Raw genomic sequence first — 25,118 nt, 5'->3', positions numbered from 1 at the left:
AAAAACTAACATATGGCTATATTGAATAATGACAACTAATTGAAAACGGAAGTGAGGTAACGCTAGACTAACCTAATTGTGCGGTGTATGTGAAAAATAAAATAAAATATACTGCGGGACTCGGCTTGTATCAATTAAAAAGAATATTACGTAAATGGAACTAATTGTGTGTGAGATACACGGAAGTGAACGGATGAACTAACTTTGACTTGAAATGAAATCGACACAGACATTGTTTAAAAATAAAGGGTAATTTAAATCGCCATTAGATGATTGCTAATAAACATGGTGGATGCGTAATATAAAGTGAAATGGAATGATGAAAATGTCTGATAATAGGTGATAATTGAATAAACTAAGATGTGTGTGTGGGATATGTGAATGAAATTTTACTAGATTTAGAATAAATTGTGTGTGTATGTGAAATGGTAATTTGAAAAGAAGAGTGGTATAATAGAAACTATTATAAATAAACTAATAGAATGCGTGCTGTAGAAATACTGTGATTAAGTGTGCTTCAATTTGACCGTAGATAAAGATGAATTGGGAATAAGAGAGAGCGCGTGCTCAACGTGCCGGTCTTAAAGGAGTGTTGTCAGATGAGAGAAAATAAAAATGAAAATGAGAATAGAAATAAGCACGCAAAAGAGTAAAGCGTGATGATTAAAACTGTATTTGCACAAAACTTTGAAAAACTGAACCGTGGACTCGTTTATTTTAAATGTGATTTGATTTTGTGAAAGCCAAAATTTTAAAAGAATATACTCAAAAGGTAATAATAATAAGAATGAATATGAATAAATGCAAAATTGCATGTATGTGTATGAATGAAAGTGAAGAGTTTGATTCTGCTCAAATCGGACGTGATGCAAAAGTGACAGTATCGTGGAAAAAAGGGGGGGAGTGCTAATATCAAAAAATATATATAATAGAGACACATGGAAATCATTTTATAAGGGAAAGGGGATGGGATTTGATATACTGCCTTTCTGGGGTTAAAATCAAAGGGGTTTATATATTATTTATAGGTACTAATTTTGTACCTGGGGCAATAGAGGGTTAAGTGACTTGCCCAGAGTCACAAGGAGCTACAGTGGGAATTGAAACAAGTTACCCAGTTCTCAGGCTGTTCCACTAACCATTAGGCTACTCCTCCACTCCAATGTGTGCTGAAATATGGCTCTTATATGTGCATATACCCCTACAACTTTATAACACAGGTACACAGAAACATAGCATACACAGATTCAGATAATTTTATTGGCACAACAATTTTATATGTGTTGCCAAAGTAATACATTTAGAAGTTAAAGTAAAAATAAAACCAAACAAAGCACAGAAAAAAAGAAAAGAGAGGGTTGTGGGTATGGAGAATAGTGGAATTGGAGCACGATTGAAACTTATGTGAGTATTTTATAAAATAAATGCTCAGAGCAGGTATAAAACAAAACAAAACCCAAATGCAATAAAAGGCCACCAAATTTTTCAACAATGTGCATTGCAACAACAATAAACCAACAATTTAAGAAAACCAAACCCCCCCACCCCCCCATCCACCAACCTCACCGCCCTATACCCAACACTGCTCTGTAATTTTCTCTCTCTCTCTCTCCCTCTCTGATGCTTGCTTACCTTGATATAATTACAGAGCATATATATAAGAATGGATTAATGAGACAAAGCCAACATAGATTTAGTCAAGGGAAACGTTGCCTCACCAATCTATAACATTTCTTTGAAGGGGTGAATAAGCATATGGATAAAAGTGAGCCGGTCGATATTGTGTATCTGGATTTTCAAATGAAAGACTCCTGAGGAAATTAGAAAGTTATAGGATAGGAGGCAATGGCCTATTGTGGATTTAAAACTGGTTAAAATATAGAAAACAGAGAGTAGAGTTAAATGGTCCTTATTCTCAATAGAGAAGGGTATATAATGGGATTCCCCAGGGGTCTGTGCTGGGACCGCTGCTTTTTAACATATTTATAAATGATCTAGAGATGGGAATAATTAGTGAGGTAATTAAATTTGCTGATGACACAAAGTTATTCAAAGTTATTAATCGCAAGAGGATTGTGAAAAACTGCAGGATGACCTTACAAGACTGAGAGATTGGGCATCCAAATGGCTGATGGCTTTTAATGTGAGCAAGTGCAAAGTGTGCATGTGGAAAAAAGGAACCCAAACCATAGTTATGTGATGCAAGGTTCCACATTAGGAGTCACCATCCAGGAAAAGGATCTAGGTACCATCGATGATATGTTGAAACCCTCTGCACAATGTGCAGAGGCAGCCAAGAAAGAAAATAGAATGTTGGGAATTATTAGGAAAGGAAAACAAAACTGAGAATGTTATAATGCCTTTGTATTGCTTCATGGTGCAATCGCACCTCAAATACTGTCTGCAGTTCTGGTCACCGCATCTCAATAAATATATAGTGGAATTAGAAAAGGTACAGAGAAGGGCAACGAAAATGATAAAGGAGATGGGACGACTTCCCTATGAGAAAAGGCTTCTTATTGATTGAGAGTTGCCCAGAAATGCTCCCAGGTGTGCTGAAATTTGTGGCCCTGCACAGAGTCCATATCCTCGATGTTCCATGTGTTCCAGTGCCAGCAGGGAGATCATGTGGATGCACCACACCATGAGAGTAGGGGCAGTGGGCTCTCGCCAGTAGAGTAAAATCACTTTCTTCCCAATTAGCACAGCTCAGAGAAGAAAGTTCTGCATACCTACCGGCACAGGAATTGGAATTGAGAATATATCAAAAAAGAATGTGGGCTGACAGAAAGTGTACGTGAGCACTGAGCCGAGATGGATTGGAATGTCTGTGCCCAAAAAAGGTGAACTCACGGACATGTCCAGAATATATAACTCAGAGTGGCCGAGTCAGCCTGACACTTTAAGTACGTTTTGGACAAGCAAAAGGAGGCTTTAAAAGCCAGGTGCGGTGAAATGTAGAGTTGCAACACAAATTTATACAGTAATTCCCAGAAGGATACATTCATAAACTGACTTTGAGTCCCCAAAACACAGTTTTGTACCTGAGCTGAGGTTACCTCGAGAGTTATTTCCCTCAACCACATGGCAGCCAGTTTGATGTAGTCAAAATTCTCTGTAGTGTCCTGCAGATAATGATGATGGTATGCCAGAGGAACTGGATTTTGAGAACCCCGAGCGAGTGCTATATTAAGAGTATCTTAGATATCCTCACAAGGTTGGTCAAGCCCAAGCTGCGAACATAGTACACTAGCTGCAGATAAGCATAGCAATCCGAGGGCGGTAAAGAGTAAGTAGTTTGTAGTTCACCAAAGGACCTCAGGTGACCCTCATCTGTTAATAGCTGATGAACGTAATGAATGCTCAGGGATCTCCAGAGGGCAAACACCTTGCTATCCATGCCAGTCGGGAAATCTGGGTTCCAATAAATAGCAATAAAACGAGTCACTGCAGCAGAGAAATGGTGTCATTTACACAGTCAGCGCCAAGTGGCACAGGCAGACTGTAAGATTGGGTTATTACTCAAGACTCTGGGAGACCTTCCGGGCACCATATGCAGCAGCCAGCTGAAATGCTCTGAGGTCAAAAAGGAGGTTTCCAAAGAGGTAGCAGCAAAGGTCTCAACCCCATGATACCAATCATTAAGGTGTCTCATCACACAGGCCACAGGCAAATAACGTAAATTGAGAATCCCCAGGCCCTCATGTGCCCTTGGTTTTTGCAACACTCCTATAGGAAGTTGGGTGCACTTGCCCTGCCAAAGAAACTGCTGAAGCAGCCAATGGAGTAATCATTTATTTTGGACTTTAAGATAAAGGGGCAACATCTGAAAAACATATAACCACAGCTAGGTGCTAGCATCATGTTAAACAGATGTACCCGCCCAAGCAGAGAAAGAGGATAGGCACGCCAGATCTGTAATAACCATTTAGTCTCAGCTAAGAGAGGTCATACATTACATGCATACAGCTGGAACAACTCAGAAGAAACAGATGCACCCAGATATTTAAACTTATCTGCCACCCACTGAAGAAGGAAAGTACTCACCCACTTTGTGCGAATCTCTGGGGAAAGTGGAAGGGTCATCGATTTATTGAGATTGAGATAGAACCCTGACAGGTCGCTGTAGGAATCAATAAGCTTAAGCAACTGAAGTAAATGCTGAGAGATGCTTAAGAAAAAGGGTGCGGCACACAAAGGCTAACGGCAGGGCTAACTCTGTGGTTTAGTGTTTCCTGTAACAGATCACAAATTTTGATCTCAGAACAAAGGAATGTACAAGGCACTGACACAGAGCTGGCTTGAACAGGATTAGAGGAGATAGTGCACAGGATGCACGTATGCGGAAGCAAAAATTCAGTATATATGTAACTGCGTAGTAATAGGAACCGAGCATTGCTTCCGGATTCCTAACTTAGTAAGTGCTTGTAATACTTCCTTGAGAACAAAGCTTATTTTTTCCTTCTCAAGATCTTTTAACCCTTTCTTTTATTTGCTTTTTTGTAATACTAAATAAAGTCAGCTTAATTTGATTTATTACTTTGTAGACTCAATTTATTTCAAGTACGCAGCCTTGGGTCCCTGAAGGTACTGCTGCCTTGGACCCCGAACATAAAGAGTGCTGTGGTTCCCTCAAAACCAACAGCAGATCATCTACGTAGGCCAATACTTAAATCGTCTGCTCACATACCCGAATACCAGCCACCTCTTCCGAATGACAGTGCGCACACAACAGGGGCTCTAAAGAAAGCAAATACAATAAGGGAGACAGAGGACACCCCTGATGCATGCCCCGTTGAATAGAAAAGGAGGGGGTGCGCTCCGTTCACCAATAACGCAGCCTGTGGATCTAAATATAGCATTGAAATTACAAGCAGAAACCAATTCTGTATACCAACATAGCGCAAGGTGTGAAATAGGAAGGACGAATGCACTTGATCAAACACCCATTCCGCATCTAGACTAGTCTGCGGCCGACCCTATGTAGATCTGTCCCAGGTCAGCTAACTGTGGATAACGTGCAACGAGCCATGTTTCAAGGCTCTGAGGGAGTTGTTGGTTAGGAATGCTCTCCAGCAAACCCATAAAACGGACATTATTACGCCTGGAGCGGTTCTCAAGGTCATCTAGCTTGATGGCCTGATTGCGGAGCTGCTCCTGCAGCCATGTTACCTGCGATGTCACTTCAGTAGAGATGTCCTCCACATTAGATACTTGCTGCTCCAGCTCACTGGTCCTTTTTAGACACCTCTGCCAACGTTGTTTCAAAATGCAGAAGCCTGCCGGATATCTGATTTAGTTGAAGAGTTAACGCCCAGTAGACTACTGCTGTGAGTTGTTCCAACTCATTTTTTGTAAATGACAACTTTGCGGGACTTGGCAAGGCCACCATTTTATTATCTGTGGTGTGGAGATTATCCTTCTCCCTCCAAATAGATTTTGTAGCCATACGGTATTGAGAAGTGGTAAAAAAATCTGTTCATACAGTTCTGCTACTCAGAGAAAAGGCGAGAAAGCCATCTGGAGCAAGTTAGACCTCCAAAATAAAAGGTTTAGAGCAGGGAGCCCTTGGAGGCAACGTGTCAACTCCACTCAGAGCATCATGTGATTCCCATGGGATAATTTTATAAAGACACAAAGATTCAAATGCTGCTTTTATAAAACTGCCACAACATAATTGCCTGTGTACTTCGACATCTAGGATCCACAGATTGGTCAATATTCAAAACGATCTAACCAGCCAAAAATGCACAGTGACCAGTTAAATCACTTGTTTGGGGCTTATTGCTAATTTTCAGTGGCACTTAATCAGTTATTGCTTCTGAAGTTTAGTGGTTAGCTCCTAAGTGAAAACCAGCTATTTTGGGGTGTTCCAGGGGTGGTATCAGTACTTGACCAATTAAATGCTGATATTCAGCACAACTGGCCAGGGTAGCCACATAAATTTGACTGCATAAAACACAGTCCTATCTTTATGCGGCAACCCATGGCTGGTTAAATTCTAAATATCAACATAAACCGGATATTCAGTGCTGAAGCCCGGACATAGCCCTGCATTACATTTCTGGAAATAACGCCAGTGCTGTTCAGCAAAATGCTCACCACTGCCAGCTGAATATTTATACCAGAATTGACAATTTAGTCAAAAGTGGAGGAGTAGCCTAGTGGTTATGTTAATCTGATTGTGAGCCCTTGTGCCCAGGCCGAGGTTTAGGAAGGACCTTGGCCAAGGCCTATGGTAGACCAACCTGGCGCTATGCAAAGTCCCGCACACTCAGGAAAATCAACAAGCACCACCAGAAAAGCGAAATTGACCACTCAGGCAGGCTGTAAGGCCGATCGGGAACCCACTTATACAGAGTCCAAGCGTACGGGCCGCAAGGCCGAACTGGAACTGAATCATACATTAGGGAAGGGAAAAGAACAACGAGGGGTCCCAGAAGGGACTGGAGCTGAAGCAGCGCACACAGCACCAGGCAGTGACACAAAGGGAAGGGTGACAGACCAAACTGGCAGATACAGACTACAACCAGAGGGAGAGAATACAAACAAAGGCTACACAGTAACCGAGGTAGCGGAGGGCAGAGCCCACAGGGAAAAAGGGAAAGCCAGGGTCAGAGCAGGACACTATAGACTCGTAACCTAAAAGAACGAAGCTCTACAGAAATGGCTGAGCAGGAAAAACAGACTGAAGGAAAAGGCTGCTAGAATTCCCCAGGTGGAGGAGTACCAGGACCCACCAGGGCCAAATCAAACACAGTACACCAAGGGCAGAAGTGGACAGAAAGAAAAGGCAGTTTCTAACTAACTACAGCAGAAAAGGAGGACAGAACTCCCCAAAGTCAAATAACAAACACAGGACACCCAGAGTAAAAGCAGAACAGAGGAAAGGACTGCCTTCAAATACACACACAAGAAAAGGGCCAGAGCCCACAGCAAAATAACAAGCAAAAGTCGACTACAAAGAAAGGCTGCTTTCAAACATAAGGACAGGAAAGAAGCAGGGCGCACAAGAGAACAGAAAGGGTAAAAGCAAACAGCAGAAAAAGGCTGCCTAAAAGAGGCAGGGCTCACGAAAGACAAATACCAAGCACGGCACATAAAGGGTTAAAGCAGAGTAGAGGGAAGCTTAAACAAACAAAGCAGGAACGAGCTTACCACAGACAGAAAGGCTTCCTAAAAGGAGGCAGGTCTCAGAAAAGACAAATACCAAGCACTGCACATAAAGGATTAAAGCAGAGTAGAGGGAAACTAAACAAACAAAGCAGAGATGAGCTTACCTTGGACAAATCAACACCACAGCCAGGCAGGGAGAAACGAGGCAAAGGAGAGACAACAGACCCAGCTGTGCTGCAGTGAATCTATCAAGGAAACGCTGGTTACAACCAGCACACACAGAGACCACAAACAAAGAGAAGAGGAAGCAAACTCCAAAGAATACACACTGTGCCATGAGCACAGAGTAAGCAAGAGAACCAGAGCTCAGCTGAGAGGAAATAATGCTAGAGCGTCCACTGTAGGGAGAGGTAAGTTTAAATAAGGTCTGACTTCTGACATCTGCTGCTTCAGACGTCAGCTCAATCAGGCCAATCCGAAGCGAGTCCCAGTCATTCCCCTGCCTGTCTCAGTAGAATCATAACAGGTTAGAGCACCTAGGTGACAAACCAAGGTGACAACCAAATCCCACTGCTGTTCCTTGTGATCTTAGGCAAGTCACTTAACCCTCAGTTACCTCAGATACAAACTTAGAATGTAAGTCCTCCATGGACAGAAAATACCATCATACCTGAATTATAACTTACATTTTGAGTTACCATTGAAAAATATGTGAGCTAAATCTAAATAAAGACAGACAAGAATACACAAATCAATTAAGAGTATATTATTTATTTGTTTATTTACCGGATTGGCGATTGCCTCTACAGTTTGAGGTAAGCCACATTGAGCCTGCTAATGGGTGGGAAAGGGAAAATGTGGGGTATAAATGTTATAAATAAAATAAATAAATTGTTATGCAGTGGATAATTTTGCTAATCATCAAATGATGATGTGGCTATAAATATTTAAGGAGAACTCTAGTTATGGATGTGATTCCTGATTAGCCTATTGTATGCATGCAAAGGGGTAAAATGAAAGATTGAATACAATTCAGTTGAGGTGGCAACCTTACATTTTTTTTTTAATTTCCTTAACAGCACCAGTACATCTCTATGCATACGATAGAATAAAATCAGTATAGTCAAGTCTACATCTTATGACATGAAATTGTTGGTGACCCTATGGCCCATAAACCACAGATGTAGTACGCGGTTAGGCACTGGTGTTAACACCAGTGGAGACTGAGAAGTGAGCTGCACAGGTGACAGAGGAGGAAAGAAAGGGGGTAAACAGAATGCACTAGCCAATCTCTTTCCCTCTGCCCTACTTTGTGTGTCAGTTGACAGTAGGTGCAAGTTCCTGGCTGGTAGAAAGGGTAGTTAATGAGAAACCTGCTTACAGATAGAAAGAGCAGGCAAGAGGGAGCGTGGGGAAGGGGTTTATGAGAACAACAGACTAGTTTCTTAACAGCTACTTTCCTACAGAGCATACTTCCAGAGCAAGGAAAAGAGACCTACCAAGAAAAAACTGCACAATGGCCAAACTGGTGGAATGTGTCCCCAATTTTTCAGAAGGAAGGAATAAAGAGGTAAATGTGCTTTTTTTTATATATAAGTTATAACTATTTAATGGCGGTAAATAGCACACACCAGAAAAAGATGTCTGTATGGGTCTAGTTCATGAAGGCATGGAAAGCTGTTCGTTTATGGGGGGGGGGGGGGGGGGGGGGGGGAGGGGGGGCTTAATTGGCACTGATGAGTATGGGAAACGGCCTAGTGGTTCTTTTATAGTCTGCTCTGTGTTTCTGTTTCTATTTGTAATCCATCTTTCTTTCCCCAAAAGGGGACCCAAAATGGTTTATATTAAATATAAAACAATGCAAATAATATAAAGTAACTGATACAATAATGATTCAAAATGTATAATATGGCCTATCCATCCAGTACTTTGACTTGGGGAGACCAATAAGCATCATCATACAATTACAAATAATTCTCCCTCCCAGTAATACGTTTCACAAAAAAAATTGTAAAATACCTCAAGTACTCACCAGTGAAATCCATTCTCAGGATTTAAGAGAGAGTTAATGCTTATTTTTTTAAGGCAAAGTCCATGTATCTGAGTACTAAAACTCAGCTGTTCTACTTGCCTCTGCTCTTTGGGTGGAGAAAGGTGGAGGAAGTTGTTGAGGTAGCTTATACAGCCTTAGGTTAAGAGGAAGGAATCCCATCCATCATACAATGGTGGCAACTAGTTGCCACAATAAGGATGAATGTATACCAGGTCCTGGAAAGAACCTCAGTGGCCTCTGGCTGAGAAGAATCATTGTGATGGTTGTGCTAGAACAAGGCCTTCCAAGTTTGTCTTTGGGACCCCACAGCCATTCATGTTTTCAGGATGAATATACATGAAATATATTTGCATACTAGTAAAAAAGGCCCGTTTCTGAGAGCAATGAAACGGGCGCTAGCAAGGTATTTCTTTCCTGGAATTTTTTTAATCTGTCTGAATGACAGAGGGGGGGGGGGGGGGGGGGGGGCGAGGTTTTAGATGTTGCATGAGTGTGTGTATGTGAGTCAGTAATTGTGTGTGTGTGTGGGGTGGGGAGTGAACTGTGTGTGTTGTGTGTCACAGAGAGATCATGTGTGTATGTGTGAGACAGGGGAGGTTTTGTGACAGGGTGTTACATGTTTTTAATCTGTCAGAATGACAGAGGGGGGGGTCGAGGTTTTAGATGTTGCATGAGTGTGTGTGTGTGTGTGTGTCAGTAATTGTGTTCCAGTTATGATTCTTTTTTCTGTGTGTGCCGTCCCCATCTCCCTCTCCCCTGTGTATGTGAGTGAGTTATTGTGTTTGTGTGTGTGTGTGTCTGACAGTGCCAGGAGTAGTTGATTGTTAAGTTCAATGCTTTATCATTGTGTGTGTCTCTGAGGGTGGGGGAGGTTTTAGTTGTTGCATGAGTGCGTGTCTGAGTCAGTAATTGTGTTTCCAGTTGTGAATCTTTTTTCTGTGTGTTCTGTTTTTGAGTGGCAGCAGGTGGGCTGGTTGGCTTTTCCTTACCGATGTTTGGCGGGGCATGCTGCAGGAGGACTCGCGCTGCTGGGCGTTTGAACTGTCCGGTTTTCACTTGCAGCGGTTTGGGCGAGCGATCTGGTGGTTTATCCTCGGGGTTTGTTTCGGAGTGGGCTGCAGGTTGATTGACTCGCGCTCCTGGGTGGGTTTGCGTTGGCGCGTGAAGGGCTGGAGGCGACATAGGAGAGAGCGGCTCGTGAGCTAGGGAGTCTTGCGGTTGACTCGCGCTGCTGTGGGAGATGTCATGGATACAGGACAGGAGCACGAACGCTTCAAGCTTTTTGTCCACGCTGCCAGCCTCAGAATGTTGGAGGTGCTTTTTATAATATAGGATACAGAGTCTCCAATGCATAAAAATTTACTGTGGAAGTCCTGAAAACTCGACTGGCTATGGTGCTTATTGTCAAAGCAGGTGGATGTCTTATAATACCTAAAAAAAAGTCCATCTGCTAAAAATGTCCAAATCCTGGTTTTAGAAAGTCAGAAGTTGGACCTTTCACACTGCAGTTCATCCAGATTGCAAGGGGTGTGTTGTTGGCATGTTTTGAGTAGAACTAAGGAGGGCCTTAAAGTAGGATACCCAACAGGGATTTTCAAATGGGAAGAAATGCCCATGTCTAAAAAGGACATTTTTGTCTAGACCTGTATCAGTCACGTCCAAGTAAAAAAAAAAATGCTGCCTTCCAGAGGCAGAAAAATACCTACTGTACAAATGACACTTGCAAGCCTGAAGACTATTGAAGTGGTGTACATTCAGGTACAGTAGGTATTTTTCAGGTCCTGAAGGTATCACATTTACAAAAAAAAAAAAAATAAGACAGTGGGGTTTGAACCTGTATGCCTTGGTTTACAGTCCACTGCAGTAACTACCGGCTCCTCCTCTGTTCTGCAAGGATATCTGTGTGGCCATTTTTTGAAAATGATGCCAGACAGATGTTCATGCCCATGTTTTTTTTGTTGTCACACAAAACTGAAATATCAAATATGTGAGCTGTCAGGGATCCTGAAGCCCTGCCAGCTGAAGATGTTTGCGAAGATATCCCACAGCACAGCTCAGTGGGTTGCACCCAGCACATGCTCAGTTTTCATACATGCACAAAACTGACCATGTGCTGGGGTGGCTTACTAAAGCTGCTCTAGACTGCAATGTGCTGGAGGGAGTTAGGGTGTTTTTGGAGATGTCTTTAGCTGGCAGGGCTTGGGGATCCCTGCCAGCTGCAACAAGGGTGCCTGGCTGCTGGGTGAAGCTCAACCCAAAGTGGGTGGGCTCTTGCTTACCCAGACCCACCCTTGGCTATGCCATTGGCTTTCAGTGGCTGACAATGGCAGAGACTGAATATCTATATATATAAAACTCACCCTCAACGTTCTATTGTCTGACGTCATTGAAGCCAAGGTTCGTAAGTTCGAAGCTCTGAAGCCACGAAAAACACAGTCTCGGGGCCCCGCCCTCGCGTCAAACGTTATGACGTTGAGGGCGGAGCAATTCACTCACATTGACGGCGGCCAGGGCGGCGCAATGGCGTCACTGACGACAAAGGTGCGTTGGGTGGGGGGCCAGAGTCACACATCGACGGCGACCCCGGCGGCACAATGCCGTCACTAACAACGAAGGTGCATTGGGTGGGGGGGGGGGGGGGGGGCCAGAGGAAAGCCTTGCTAATGCCCGTTTCATTGGCTCCAGAAACGGGCCTTTTTTTACTAGTAACGAATAGTAGCAACTTTTACTGTTAATTTAGGGGTCATTACTAAGCTGCATTAGGTGCTAAGACAGCAAAAATGGTATAATATGGGACATGCTAAAGCATCACACATTAGTTTAAGTATATGCATGCGCTAACCACACAGTAAGTATTTATTTGGAATTTTTTTTAATGGATTGTGTCAGGGGTGGAGAATGGACATTCCTGCGCTAACCAGTTAGTGCATCTACATTACTGCATGCTAACTGGTTAGTGCAGCCCTTACTGCCTGCAAAATAGGTGGCAGGAAGTGCTTATGTGGTAATTTTTAAAAATGGTGGTTCACTAATGGAAACTTTAGCGAATGGGCATTAATGAAATAAATAGAAAATTCTTTACTGCTGTGGTAAAAATGGCCTTAGTGCACAAGAATGCCCGCAGATGGGCGCGCTAAGGCCATTTGATACTGCAGCTTAGTAAAAGGACCTATTAGTAATTATAGGGAATTTTCCAAAATTTTTCATGTTAGGAAAAAGACCTAACCTTTTTACATGCACACTTTGTATCAGTTTTCAAAATGAAAGTACACATGCACTTTTTCAGCTATGTGAAAAGACAGAAATACACCATCTTATAAAAGACAGAGAAATCAACCAGTTTGCAGTCAGCGTTCTCCGAAAATTCCACATCACTGGACTATTCCTTCTATATGTATGTTACATTTGTTTTCCTCCCAAGGTGCCCTACAGAGAAACATTCTGCTATCAGTGTGTGTGTGTGTGCGCGCGCGCGCGTGTGTTTGTATAAGGGATTCCCTGCTACTCAAAAGAGGGAGGGGGTGGGGGGTTTAATGACTATTGTCTTTCTGGAAAAAAAGGTTGTTCTGTGTAGAGGTCTGACTAAAGCAAGAGTTTAGCAGAGTTGAACAAGTAGAGAAAGAACAGTGTATCTAATTCTTCAAATGTTTCTTAGCTAGTAAATCTCGGTATCAGGGCTGTAAGAAAAGAAGGGGGGGGTAGGTTTGTGTACACACTAGGAGGTTTGTGTACAGAGAGAACAGAGATAATTAGGCATACAGACCTTGCATGCAGATTCTGTAAGAGATAGTGGTGTATCTGTAAGGGGAGGGGAGGGGGGTGGTTGTAGGAATACTATGTGCAGTTCTGCTCACCGCATCTCAAAAAAGATATAGTGGAATTCGATAAGGTACAGAGAAGGGCGATGAAAATGATCAAGGGGATGGGACGACTTCCCTATGAGGAAAGGCTAAAGCTGCTAGGGCTCTTCAGGTTGGAGAAGAGACGGCTGAGGGGAGATATGATAGAGGTTTATAAAATACTGAGTAGAGTGGAACAGGTAGATGTGAATCACTTATTTACGCTTTCCAAAAATACCAGGACTAGGGGGCATGCAAAGAAGCTACTAAGTAGTAAATTTAAAACTAATTGGAGAAAATATTTCTTCACTCAACGAGTAATTAAACTCTGGAATTCATTGATAGAGAATGAGGTAAAAGCAGTTGGCTTAGCAGGGTTTTAAAAAAGTTTGGATAATTTCCTAAAAGAAAAGTCCTTAAGCCATTAATAAGATGGACTTGGGAAAATTCACTGCATATTCTGGGATAAGCAGCATAAAATCTGTTTGGTTGTTCTGGGATCTTGCCAGGTACTTGTGACCTGGATTAGCTACGGTTGGAAACAGAATACTGGGCTTGATGGACCTTCGGTCTGTCCCAGTATGGCAATGCTTATGTGCTTATGAATTGACTGTGAACAGAAAACAGTGATGCCACAATGCTCAGTTCCCTGCGCTGTTCTGAACAGCGTTGTAAAAATACTGCCGGAACAGCATGGGGAAAGATCTCCCTTATGATCAGTGCTAATAACATGCAAATTTAGGCACGTTGTTAGCATTGATAATTAGGGACTTCTGTGGGAGGATTGTGCCTGGGCATGCACTCAAGAGCCCAGGCACAATCCTGCCACAGAAGAGGTTTGATAGGTCCGGGCTTTTCTCCCGCAGGAGCACAGCTCAGACCTGTTAAACCTAAAGCCCTGCTGGACCCCAGACCGCCCCCATCCCCCCAAACATGTAAGAGCCTGGAGGTCCGATGGACCCCAGCCCACCAGCCCCCAAAGATATAAACTCCCCCCCAAAATTACATACAACCCTGTTGGTTCACTGGGACACTTACTCAGGACCCCAACCTGACCTCCCACTCCCCACACCACAGGCTAGCCCTGGTGGTCTAACAGTGGAACATAGACCCCCCCCAACCCCCTCCTATCATCTAGAAGGAGGAGGGACTAGCATTCCAGGCTCTTATGTGTTTTGGGGGGGGGCCTAGGTTCCACTGGATCACCAGGGTTGTGACAGCGGTCTTCCCTATTCCTACACTGCTTGGAACAACCCTAATGCCAGCTCCAGGCTGGCATAGGATTTGCCACAGGAGGAGTGCCCTTGTTTGGCACGCTGCCTGCTGAGCATTGGGGAGAAATAGTAAATGAGGTGTTTAGCATGCATTTGCATGCTGTTTGTGTTCAGTGCTGGACAGCTTGTTGTTTCATGCGCTCACCGTCTCTAAGCATTGTATGCTAGGAAATGCTGGTGCTGGTCTAGCGATAATGGCCTCTAGCACCCGCATTTGCTTTTGAGCGTCGGGGCCTCAGAGATAGTGTGGTATTTGTAACCTCCCTTATCTGCACACCTAGGCGGCTACCTGGTGTAAGCTCAGGAAGCTGGGTGCAAGGGGTACACACAAAATTTGTTGGTTTGGGACCACAGGAAGTATGTAAGTTCCACAGCGCATAACTGCAAGGGGGGCATACATGTGGGTGGAGCATGGGAGGGGCATGGGTGTTTCTTCAATGTATGTGTGTGACGTGGAGGGGCATAATCGAACAGGGCGCCCAAGTTTTCCTGAGGGCGTCCTCGCAGGACGGCCCCGCGAAGGGGCGGGGAAACCCGTATTCTCTGAGGACAAGCAGGCTACTTGTTCACACGACTGGGTTGACGTCTACGGCAGCCCTCAAACCGGAAGAAAAAAATCTCGCGGGAGGTCCCGCACGCAGGGCACGCCCACCACGCATGCGCGGCCGTCTTCCCGCCCGTGCGCGACCGTTCCCGCTCAGTTTTTTTGCTTTCCGCGCTGGAGAGAGACGCGTCTTCGTCCCTCTCTGTGTCAGCCCCGGAAAACCGATTTGCGGCCTAGTCCGCGATTTCCTTTATTGTTTTTTGTTTTCCACGCATTCGCGCACCCTTAAAAAAAAAAACCAGGACTTTCCTTTCCTTTCCATCAAATTTCATCCATTTGGTTCACCTCGTCGCGGCCTTGTGGCCGCGCGGCCGTTTTTTGATTTGTGGTGTGCCCTTTTACCACCACCATCGACAATTTTCACCTCGCCGACGCGATTTTTTCGTCGATGTTCTCGAAGGTCCCGAGCGGATTCAAAAAGTGTGGTCGGTGCGGCCGGCAGATCTCACAGACCGATCCTCACACTTGGTGTCTCCAGTGCCTCGGCCCGGAGCATAACTCCAAGGCGTGCACCTTGTGTCTCGGCTTGCGAAAGCAGACGCAGGTGGTGAGGCAAGTTCTTCGGGGCCGTCTTTTTGGAACTTGCACCGGCCCTTCGACGTCGACCTCGGCGGCATCGGTGTCGACGGCCAGGTCTTCGGTACCGGTACTGATGTCGACGTCTTCGACGACGACTATGGCACCAACCCCAGGAGTACAAGTTCCCTTGGCCTGACGACCTGCCAGCGACGGCGGCGGTGAGCGACTGCGTGGGCAGTCCGCCCTGGCAACTCCCGCTGCTCGGGGCCATCGGGACCGAACCCTGTTGGATCCGACCCCCAGAGGGCGTGGAGATTCCACTTCCTCCTCGTCCATGCCGCGGAGCGTCGATGATGGGCATCGAAAGAAGGCTGCGAAGAAGCACCGTCATCGGTCGCCCACGGCGCATGGGACTGGCAGCTCCGGGACGTCGAGAGAAGACTCGATCCCCAAGAAGCACCAGCATCAGGAGGAGCGCTCCCCCTCTATCGAAGAGGTGTCGATGCACAGATCTTCTGGTACCCCGGTACGGTCTCCTGGACCCGGGCAGCTTCCAGCACCGACACCTACACCGGCCCCCCCAGCCTCTCCCGGCAGCGGGCCTAGACGAGTGCCTCCGAGCCATCCTCCCGGGGATCCTGGAGGGGCTGATGCGCCAGGCCTTGCCGGCACCAGGGGTGCTTGCGCCCATGGTGCCGTTGATGGAAGCGCTGGCTGGCTCTGGCCCTGTGATGCGGTCTTCGACACCGGTGCCGTGGAGTTCGCCGGGTTTGAGATGGCCGGGTTTGGAAAGTTATGTCGGCCATCTCAAACCCCGGCCAAATTCAAAGCATTTGGCCGTGGGAGGAGCCAGCATTTTTAATGCACTGGCCCCCCTGATATGCCAGGACACCAACCAGCCACCCTAGGGGTCACTGTGGTGGACTTCAGAAAAGCTCCCACCATGTGCATAGCTCCCTTACTTTGGGAGCTGAGCCCCCCAAACCCACTACCCACAAATGTACTGCACCCGCTAAAATTGCTCCAGGGACCTGCATACAGCCTCTAGGACTTATTGCTGCTGTATAACTTTGACACACCAGTTCACACCTGAAGACTAATCTCTCTGAAAAAATCCTTTCTTGAAATAACCACGTTTACTCACAGTTAACTGCAGATCAGAGGTTGTGCCCCACTGGCAAAGAGTCCCCTGGTACTAAGATTAGCAGTAGGTCAGAGCTGGCACAATGGTGTACAATGCCCTCTTTCAGCACCATTCAAGGTAAGAACTACGTTTTCTAACGTGGGTAACACAGGAAAGGGAACTAAAACTGGCTTACAAAAATGGCCACTACCGCAAGGACTACAACAGGAAACAAAACAGGGCACACTCTGACCCAGTTAGCAGGGGGGAAAAGCACCATGGGAGTAGAGCCCAGTACCCTACACCCACCACAATGCATTGCTAATGTGACTCTCTGCAGGGCACCTAACAGAAAAGGTGTCACACTCACCCCAGAGCCACATCGCAACCAGGGAAAGGCTGTCGGAGGATACAACACATTCTGCTGTCATGGAGGTGGGTACGGCATTTGAGGCTAGCATACAGGCTGGAAAAAAGGTTTTTAGTTTTATTTTTTTAGTTTGGAAGGGGATTGGTGACCACTGGGGGAGTATGGGGAGGTCATCCCCCATTCCCCTCCAGTGGTCATCTGGTCAGTTGGGGCACCTTTTTGAGGCTTGGTCGTGAAAATAAAAGGACCAATTAAAGCAGGCGAAATACTGCTTAACGCCGCTTTTTTTTTCCATTATCGGCGAAAGCCGGCCATCTGGTAGCCACACCCATGCCCGCCCATGTCCCACCTTCACTAATCTACCGACACGCCCCCTTGAACTTTTGTCGGCGAAGTGACGGAATAGCGGCGATGCTGTCAAAAATGCCGCTTTCGATTATACCAATTTCACCGCTTTTAAGAAATCGCCGGCCATCTCCCAATTTATGTCGGAAGATGGCTGGCGATCACTTTCGATTATAAGCTGGATAGTAACATAGTAGATGACGGCAGAAAAAGACCTGCACGGTCCATCCAGTCTGCCCAACAAGATAAACTCAAATGTGCTACTTTTTGTGTATACCTTACCTTGATTTGTATCTGCCATTGTCAGGGCACAGACCGTAGAAGTCTGCCCAGTACTAGCCCTGCCTCCCAACCACCAAAGTGTTGTAGTTAAGCTATGAATTCTCATGGTAGGCCTTGTCGAAGAGATACGTTTTCAGAGATTTGCGAAAGTTAGTCATTTCGTTAATTATTTTCAATTTTGTTGGTAGTGCATTCCACAGCTGTGTGCTCATGTAGGAAAAACTGGTCACATGTGTTAGTTTGTATTTTAGTCCTTTACAGCTGGGGATGTGTAGATTGAGAAATGTGTGGGCAGATCTTTTAGCATTTCTAGGAAGTAGGTCAACAAGGTCTAGCATGTAGGTCGGGGCGTCTCCGTAAATGATTTTATGAACTATCATGCATATCTTGAACGTGATCCGTTCTTTGAATGGGAGCCAGTGCAGTTTCTTTCTTAGGGGTTTTGCACTATCATATGTCATGTTCCCTGTCTTTGCAAGTATGGGCACCGGAGGATCAGACGGCCATCTTGGATTTGGGCTTAGTCCAGGTTTTGGCGACCATCTTAAAAGAGGGTCTATTAAGCCAGGGCAGCCATCTTGGAGTGTGGCAGCTTCAGGAAGGAAGCCCTTATTTGGTCGTAGGGTATATCTGATGGGGGCTGTCATCTTGTTTTCAGCTGTGCTTGGTTGAGCTAGGGTTACCATATGGCTCCAGAAAAAGAAGGACGGATTGAGCCAGCCGGGTTTTACTTTCATTGCTTTCAGTGGAAGTAATTGAGCCAGCCGGGTTTTACTTCCATTGCTTTCAATGGAAAGCAATGGAAGTAAAACCCGGCTGGCTCAATCCGTCCTCCTTTTTCTGGAGCCATATGGTAACCCTATGTTGAGCCTAATTCCTTCTCTATTTAAGGCTCTGCCCTCAGTCCATCTGTGCTTCGGCTTCTACTCAGTTCGCTGGATAGTTGCAGTGCTCCTGGATCTACTTCTGACTGATGCCTGGTACTGACCGCTGCCTGTTCCTGGACCTGCTCTTGACCGCTGCCTGGTACTGACCTCTGCCTGTCTCTGGACCTGCTTTTGACCGCTGCCTGGTACTACCTTTGCCTTGCCCTGGGTTTTGCTGTTATCTGCTGCCGGGTCTAACCCTGTGGACTTTGTGCTGGACTTTGTTCTCTCTGTAGCTGGCTACTCGCACACAGGAGCTCAACTCCTGGGGAACGGTGGGAGGCACAGGGAGGACTCAGGGTTTTAGCCGACAGCCCGGTGAGGGATTTCCTTCATCGAGTACAAGGGCTCACCTCTCCTTGGAAATACACTACATCATATTTTGTTTTTCCAAATATGAGTCTGGCTGCGGTGTTCTGGGCTGTTTGAAGTTTCTTGATGGTCTGTTCTTTGCAGCCAACGTAGAGTGCGTTGCAATAGTCCAGGTGGCTTAGTACCATTGATTGTACTAGGTTGCGAAAGATGGATCTTGGGAAGAAAGGTTTTACTCTTTTAAGTTTCCACATGGAGTAAAACATTTTCTTAGTTGTGTTCTTCACGTGGTTTTCAAGTGTGAGATTTCGATCAATGGTGACTCCGAGAATTTTCAGTGCATTTGAGATGGGGAGGGAGACATTTGGTGTGGTTATTGTGGTGAATTTACTTGTATTATGTTCTGAGGTGAGTATGAGACATTGTGTTTTTTCTGCATTGACTTTTAGTTGAAATGCATCCGCCCTGGAGTGCATTATTTGGAAGCTTTGGTTGATCTCGTTGGAGATTTCCTTTAGATCATGTTTGAACGGGATGTAGATCGTAACATCATCTGCATATATGTATGTGTTGAGGTTTTGATTGGCTAGTAGCTTGGCTAAGGGTATCATCATTAGGTTCAAGAGGGTTGGTGAGAGGGGAGATCCTTGGGGGACTCCGCATTCGGGTATCCATGGGTTGGATATAGTCCCGTTCGATGTTACTTGGTATGATCTTGAGGTCAGGAATCCTCTAAATCAGTTTAGAACGTTGCTTCCCACTCCATAGTATTCTAAGATATGTAGTAATATTCCATGTTTGACCATGTCGAAGGCACTGGACATGTCAAATTGTAAGAGGAGTATGTTGTTGCCAGTTGCAATTGTTTGTTTGAATTTATTTAATAGAGTCACCAGTACTGTTTCGGTACTATGGTTTGATCGGAATCCTGATTGAGATTCGTGAAGAATTTAGTGTTTATTTAGACACCTTTCTACTTTAGATAGTTTGTTAAGTTGTTTCGTCACTGTGCCCTCCATAAGTTTAGTTATCAGCGGGATAGATGCTACTGGACGATAGTTGGTTAGGTCATCTGCACTTTTCTTTGCGTCTTTAGGTAGAGGAGTAAGTAGAATGTTACCTTTATCCTTTGGGAAGAGGCCACTTTGTAGCATGTAGTTGATGTGGCTCGTGAGGTCTGTTTTGAGTTGTTGAGGGGCAGATCTTATAAGGCTGCTGGGGCAGATGTCTAGTTTGCATTGCGACTTGGCGTATTTTCTAAGCAATTGGGAGATGTCGTCAATCGAGAGTGTGTCAAAGTTGGTCCATGATCGGTCTGCTGGATGCTCCCCAGGTATTGGATCTAGGCACTCAAGGAGGTTTGCATAGTCATTTGTGTTGATAGGTATCATGAATCGTAACTTTATAATTTTCTCTTTGAAGTAGTTCACAATATTGTTTGCTGATGGGGTGTCTATGTTATTGGAAGTAACTGGTGTGATGTTTAGTAGTTTGTTTACGAGTTGGAAGAGTTTGTGTGTATCCTTGAAGTCTGGTCCAATTTTAGTTTTATAGTAAGATCTTTTAGTTTGTCTAATGGTGTATTTGTATTTTCTTTGTAGTTGTTTCCAGTCGTTAAGTGCGGAGTCATCTTTTTTTTTTTATTCCATGCTCGTTCTAATCTTTTGACCTGTGTTTTTAATTCTTTCAGTTCTTCATTAAACCAATTGGGTGGACTATCTGTGGGGCTGTGTCCGCTCCAGATAGAAGGCCAACGCTCGCTTGCAGTCCAATGTGGGCAAATGACGTTCAGCAGGGCGGGTATACGGTCTGGGAAAGAATGTTGGCAAGACAATTGACTGGTTAAGATGGAACTCCGACACCACCTTTGGCAGGAACTTAGGGTGAGTGCGGAGGACTACTCTGTTATGATGAAATTTAGTTTAAGAAGCATGAGCTACCAGGGCTTGAAGCTCACTGACTCTACGAGCTGAAGTAACTGCCACCAAGAAAATGACCTTCCAGGTCAAGTACTTCAGATGGCAGGAGTTCAGTGGCTCAAAAGGAGGTTTCATCAGCTGGGTGAGAACGACGTTGAGATCCCATGACACTACAGGAGGCTTGACAGGGGGCTTTGACAAAAGCAAGCCTCTCATAAATTGAACGACTAAAGGCCCTCCAGAGATGGCTTTACCCTCAACACGATGATGGTAAGCACTAATTGCACTAAGGTGATTCCTTACTGATTTGGTCTTGAGACCCGACTCTGATAAGTGTAGAAGGTATTCAAGCAGGTTCTGTGCAGGACAAGAACGAGGTTCTAAGGCCTTGCTCTCACACCAAATGACAAATCTCCTCCACTTAAAGAAGTAACTCTTTTTAGTGGAATCCTTCCTAGAGGCAAGCAAGACACGGGAGACTCCCTCAGACAGACCCAATGAAGCAAAATCTACGCCCTCAATATCCAGGCCGTGAGAGCCAGAGACTGGAGGTTGGGGTGCAGAAGCGCTCCGTCGTTCTGCGAAATGAGAGTTGGAAAACACTCCAATCTCCACGGTTCTTCGGAGGACAACTCCAGAAGAAGAGGGAACCAGATCTGACGGGGCCAAAAGGACGCAATCAGAATCATGGTGCTGCGGTCTTGCTTGAGCTTCAGTAAGGTCTTCCCCACCAAAGGTATGGGAGGATATGCATACAGGAGGCCCTTCCCCCAATGGAGGAGAAAAGCATCCGATGCTAGTCTGCCGTGTGCCTGAAGTCTGGAACAGAACTGAGGCAGCTTGTGATTGGTCTGGGAAGCGAATAGGTCCACCGAGGGAGTGCCCCACTCTCGGAAGATCTTGCGTACCACCTTGGAATGGAGCGACCGCTCGTGCGGTTGCATGAGTCTGCTCAGCCTGTTGGCCAGACTGTTGTTTACGCCTGGCAAGTACGTGGCCTGGAGAAGCATGCCGTGCTGGCCTGCTCATCGCCACATCCTGATGGCTTCCTGACACAAGGGGCGCGATCCGGTGCCCCCCTGCTTGTTGATGTAGTACATTGCAACCTGATTGTCTGTCCAAATTTGGATAATTTGGAAGGACAGCCGATCCCTGAAGGCCTTCAGCACATTCCAGACCGCTCTGAGCTCCAGGAGATTGATCTGAAGACCGTGTTCTTGGAGGGACCTCACCCCTTGGGTGTGGAGCCCATTGACATGAGCTCCCCACCCCAGGATAGATGCATCCGTCGTCAGCACTTTTTGCGGCTGAGGAATTTGGAACGGGCATCCCAGGGTCAAATTGGTCCGAATCGTCCACCAGCGCAACGAATTGCGACAATTGATGAGCAGGCGGATAGCATCTTCTAGATTCCCGGTGGCCTGGCACCACTGGGAAGCTAGGGTCCATTGAGCTGATCTCATGTGAAGACGAGCCATGGGAGTCACATGGACTGTAGAGGCCATATGGCCCAGGAGTCTCAACATCTGCCGAGCTGTGATCTGCTGGGACGCTCTGGCCTGGGAGGCAAGAGACAGAAGGTTCTGAGCCCTCGCCTTGGGAAGATAGGCCTGAGCTGTCTGTGAATTCAGCAGAGCTCCTATGAATTCCAGAGACTGGACTGGGTAGAGATGGGACATCGGGTAATTTATCACAAACCCCAGCAGCTCCAGTAGTTGAATAGTGCACTGTATGGACCGACGAGCTCCTGCCTCTGAGGTGCTCTTCACCAGCCAATCGTCGAGATATGGGAACATGTGCACCCCCAGCTTGAGCAGGTACGCCGCAACCACCACAAGACACTTGGTAAACACCCGTGGGGCAGAGGCGAGCCCAAAGGGCAGCACACAATACTGGAAGTGACGTGTCCCCAGACGGAATCGCAGATACTGTCTGTGAGCTGGCAGTATCGGGATGTGAGTATAAGCATCCTTTAAATTCAGGGAACAAAGCCAATCATCTTTCTGATTCTTGGGGAGAAGGGTGCCCAAGGAAAGCATCCTGAACTTTTCTCGCACCAGATACCTGTTTCCCCCCCTGTTTTCTTTTCCACAAGGAAGTACCTGGAATAGAATCCATGCTCTTCCTGCCCGGGTGGCACGGGCTTGACCACATTGGCGCTGAGAAGGGCGGAGAGTTCCTCTGCAAGTACCTGCTTGTGGTGGGAGCTGAAGGATTGAGCTCCCGGTGGACAATTTGGTGGGGTGGAGACCAAATTTAGGGTGTATCCGCACCGCACTATTTGGAGAACCCACTGGTCGGAGGTTATGAGAGGCCACCTTTGGTGAAATACTGTCAGCCTCCCCTCCCGACCGGCAGGCCGTCCGGCACGGCTACTTTGATGGCGGCTATGTTCCCATGGATCCAGTCAAAAGCCCGTCCCTGCTTTTGCTGTGGAGGCGCAGGGGGCTGCTTAGGCGCACGCTGTTGACAAGAACGAGCGCTCTGGGACTGTCCCTGTGCCTGAGGAGGCCTTCGGGCCAGCTGGTTGTATCTGCGCTTGCTGTAAGCGTAAGGTGCAGCCTGCCTGGTCCAGAAAAAACGTCCACCCGTGGGGGCAGATGCTGAAGGCGCCCGGTGGAAAGCTTGTTGAGAGCATTTTCCTGCTGGTGCAGTTGGTCCACCAACTGCTCGACCTTCTCGCCAAAAATGTTATCCCCCCGGCAAGGGACATCCGCCAGCCTTTGCTGGGTGCGGTTGTCCAGGTCAGAGGCACGCAGCCATGCGAGTCTGCGCATCACTATACCCTGGGCCGCGGCTCTGGATGCCACATCACAGGTGTCATAGATACCCCTGGACAGGAATTTTCTGCACGCCTTCAGCTGCCTGACCACCTCCTGAAAGAGCCTGGACTGCTCTGGGGGGAGCTTGTCAACCAGGTCCGCCAGTTGCCTCACATTGTTCCGCATGTGGATGCTCGTGTAGAGCTGGTATGATTGGATCCTAGTCACGAGCATGGAAGAATGATAGGCCTTCCTCCCAAACAAGTCCAGAGTGCGAGACTCCCGCCCTGGGGGCGCCGAGGCGGTATTCCTCTAACTCCTTGCCCTTTTGAGAGCAGAGTCAACAACCGCTGAGTCATGTGGCAGCTGAGGCCGCATCAACTCCGGGTCTGTGTGGACTCTGTATTGGGACTCCATTTTCTTAGGGATGGTGGGATTAGATAAAGGCTTCAACCAGTTCCAAAGCAGTGTCTCCTTGAGGACATTGTGCAACGGTACCGTGGAAGACTCTCTAGGTGGTGATGGATAGTCGAGGACCTCGAGTATCTCAGCCCTCGGCTCATCCACGGTAACCACTGGGAACGGAATGCTAATAGACATATCCCTGACAAAAGAGGCAAAGGAGAGGCTCTCTGGAGGCGAGAGCTTCCTCTCTGGTGAAGGCGTGGGGTCGGAGGGAAGACTCACAGACTCCTCGGAGGAGAAATATCTGGGGTCTGCCTCCTCCTCCCATGAGGCCTCCTCCTCGGTGTCGGACATGAGCTCTCTCAGCTCAGACCGCAACCGGGCCCGTCTCGACCCCGAGGAACCATGTCCTTGACGATGGTATTGAGAGGTGGACTCCTGCGCCGGCGGGGACGAAGCTCCCTCCATCGACGTCGACGGGGATTCCACCGGTGTCGAAGACCGCATCACAGGGCCAGAGCCAGCCAGCGCTTCCATCAACGGCACCGTGGATGCAAGCACCCCTGGTGCCGGCAAGGCCTGGCGCATCAGCCCCTCCAGGATCCCCGGGAGGATGGCTCGGAGGCACTCGTCTAGGCCCGCTGCCAGGAGAGGCTGGGGGGGCCGGTGTAGGCGTCAGTGCTGGAAGCTGCCCGGGTCCAGGAGACGGTACCGGGGTACCCGAAGATCTGCGCATTGACACCTCTTCGATAGAGGGGGAGCGCTCCTCCTGATGCTGGTGCTTCTTGGGGATTGAGTCTTCTCTCAATTATGCCCCTCCACGTACGTTACCACTCCACCATGATTTTGAATGACGTCTTTCTATAACTGTTTGTTAGTTCCTCTCTGCTTTCTTGATCTTTTGTAACACCAAATGTATCTTTGACCCTGTAATGGCGACGCCATAACAGACCTTTGTAAGCCACATTGAGCCTGCAAAAAGGTGGGAAAACGTGGGATACAAGTGCAATAAATAAATAAATAAATAAATAAAATAATGTAAATAAGTAAGTGTGATACACAACATAATAATACTTGGTCTAACTTATAAGATATAGGTAAATTGCACTATACTATCGGGCATTTTCGAAAGAGAAGGGCGCCCATCTTTCGCTACAAATCAGCAGATGGGCGTCCTTCTCTCAGGGTCACCCAAATCATCATAATCGAAAGCCGATTTTAGGTGCCCTCAACTGCATTCTGTCGCGGGGACAACCAAAGTTCCCGGGG

At 46.6% G+C, this 25,118-nt stretch overlaps 1 protein-coding gene across 6 annotated transcripts in view; it reads left to right on the top strand.

Moving 5' to 3' along the window:
- FTCD (formimidoyltransferase cyclodeaminase) overlaps positions 1 to 25,118 on the top strand; it is a 1,011,684-nt gene that overhangs the window by 29,057 nt on the left and 957,509 nt on the right. For 5 of the 6 annotated variants that reach the window (XM_030210600.1, XM_030210602.1, XM_030210603.1 and 2 more), the window contains exon 2: positions 8,583 to 8,686. In XM_030210600.1, the coding sequence (XP_030066460.1) occupies positions 8,633 to 8,686 (54 nt within the window). In that variant the 5' untranslated portion in view covers positions 8,583 to 8,632. Of the gene's footprint in view, positions 1 to 7,508; positions 7,527 to 8,582; positions 8,687 to 25,118 lie in introns of those variants that run through there. The other variant, XM_030210601.1, reaches the window with a different exon arrangement.

The sequence above is a fragment of the Microcaecilia unicolor genome, chromosome 7 (assembly GCF_901765095.1).
Source record: "Microcaecilia unicolor chromosome 7, aMicUni1.1, whole genome shotgun sequence".
Classification (NCBI taxonomy): domain Eukaryota; kingdom Metazoa; phylum Chordata; class Amphibia; order Gymnophiona; family Siphonopidae; genus Microcaecilia; species Microcaecilia unicolor.
The sequence above is the reverse complement of the archived record's forward strand: the minus strand, read 5'-3'. Positions and strand labels throughout refer to the sequence as shown.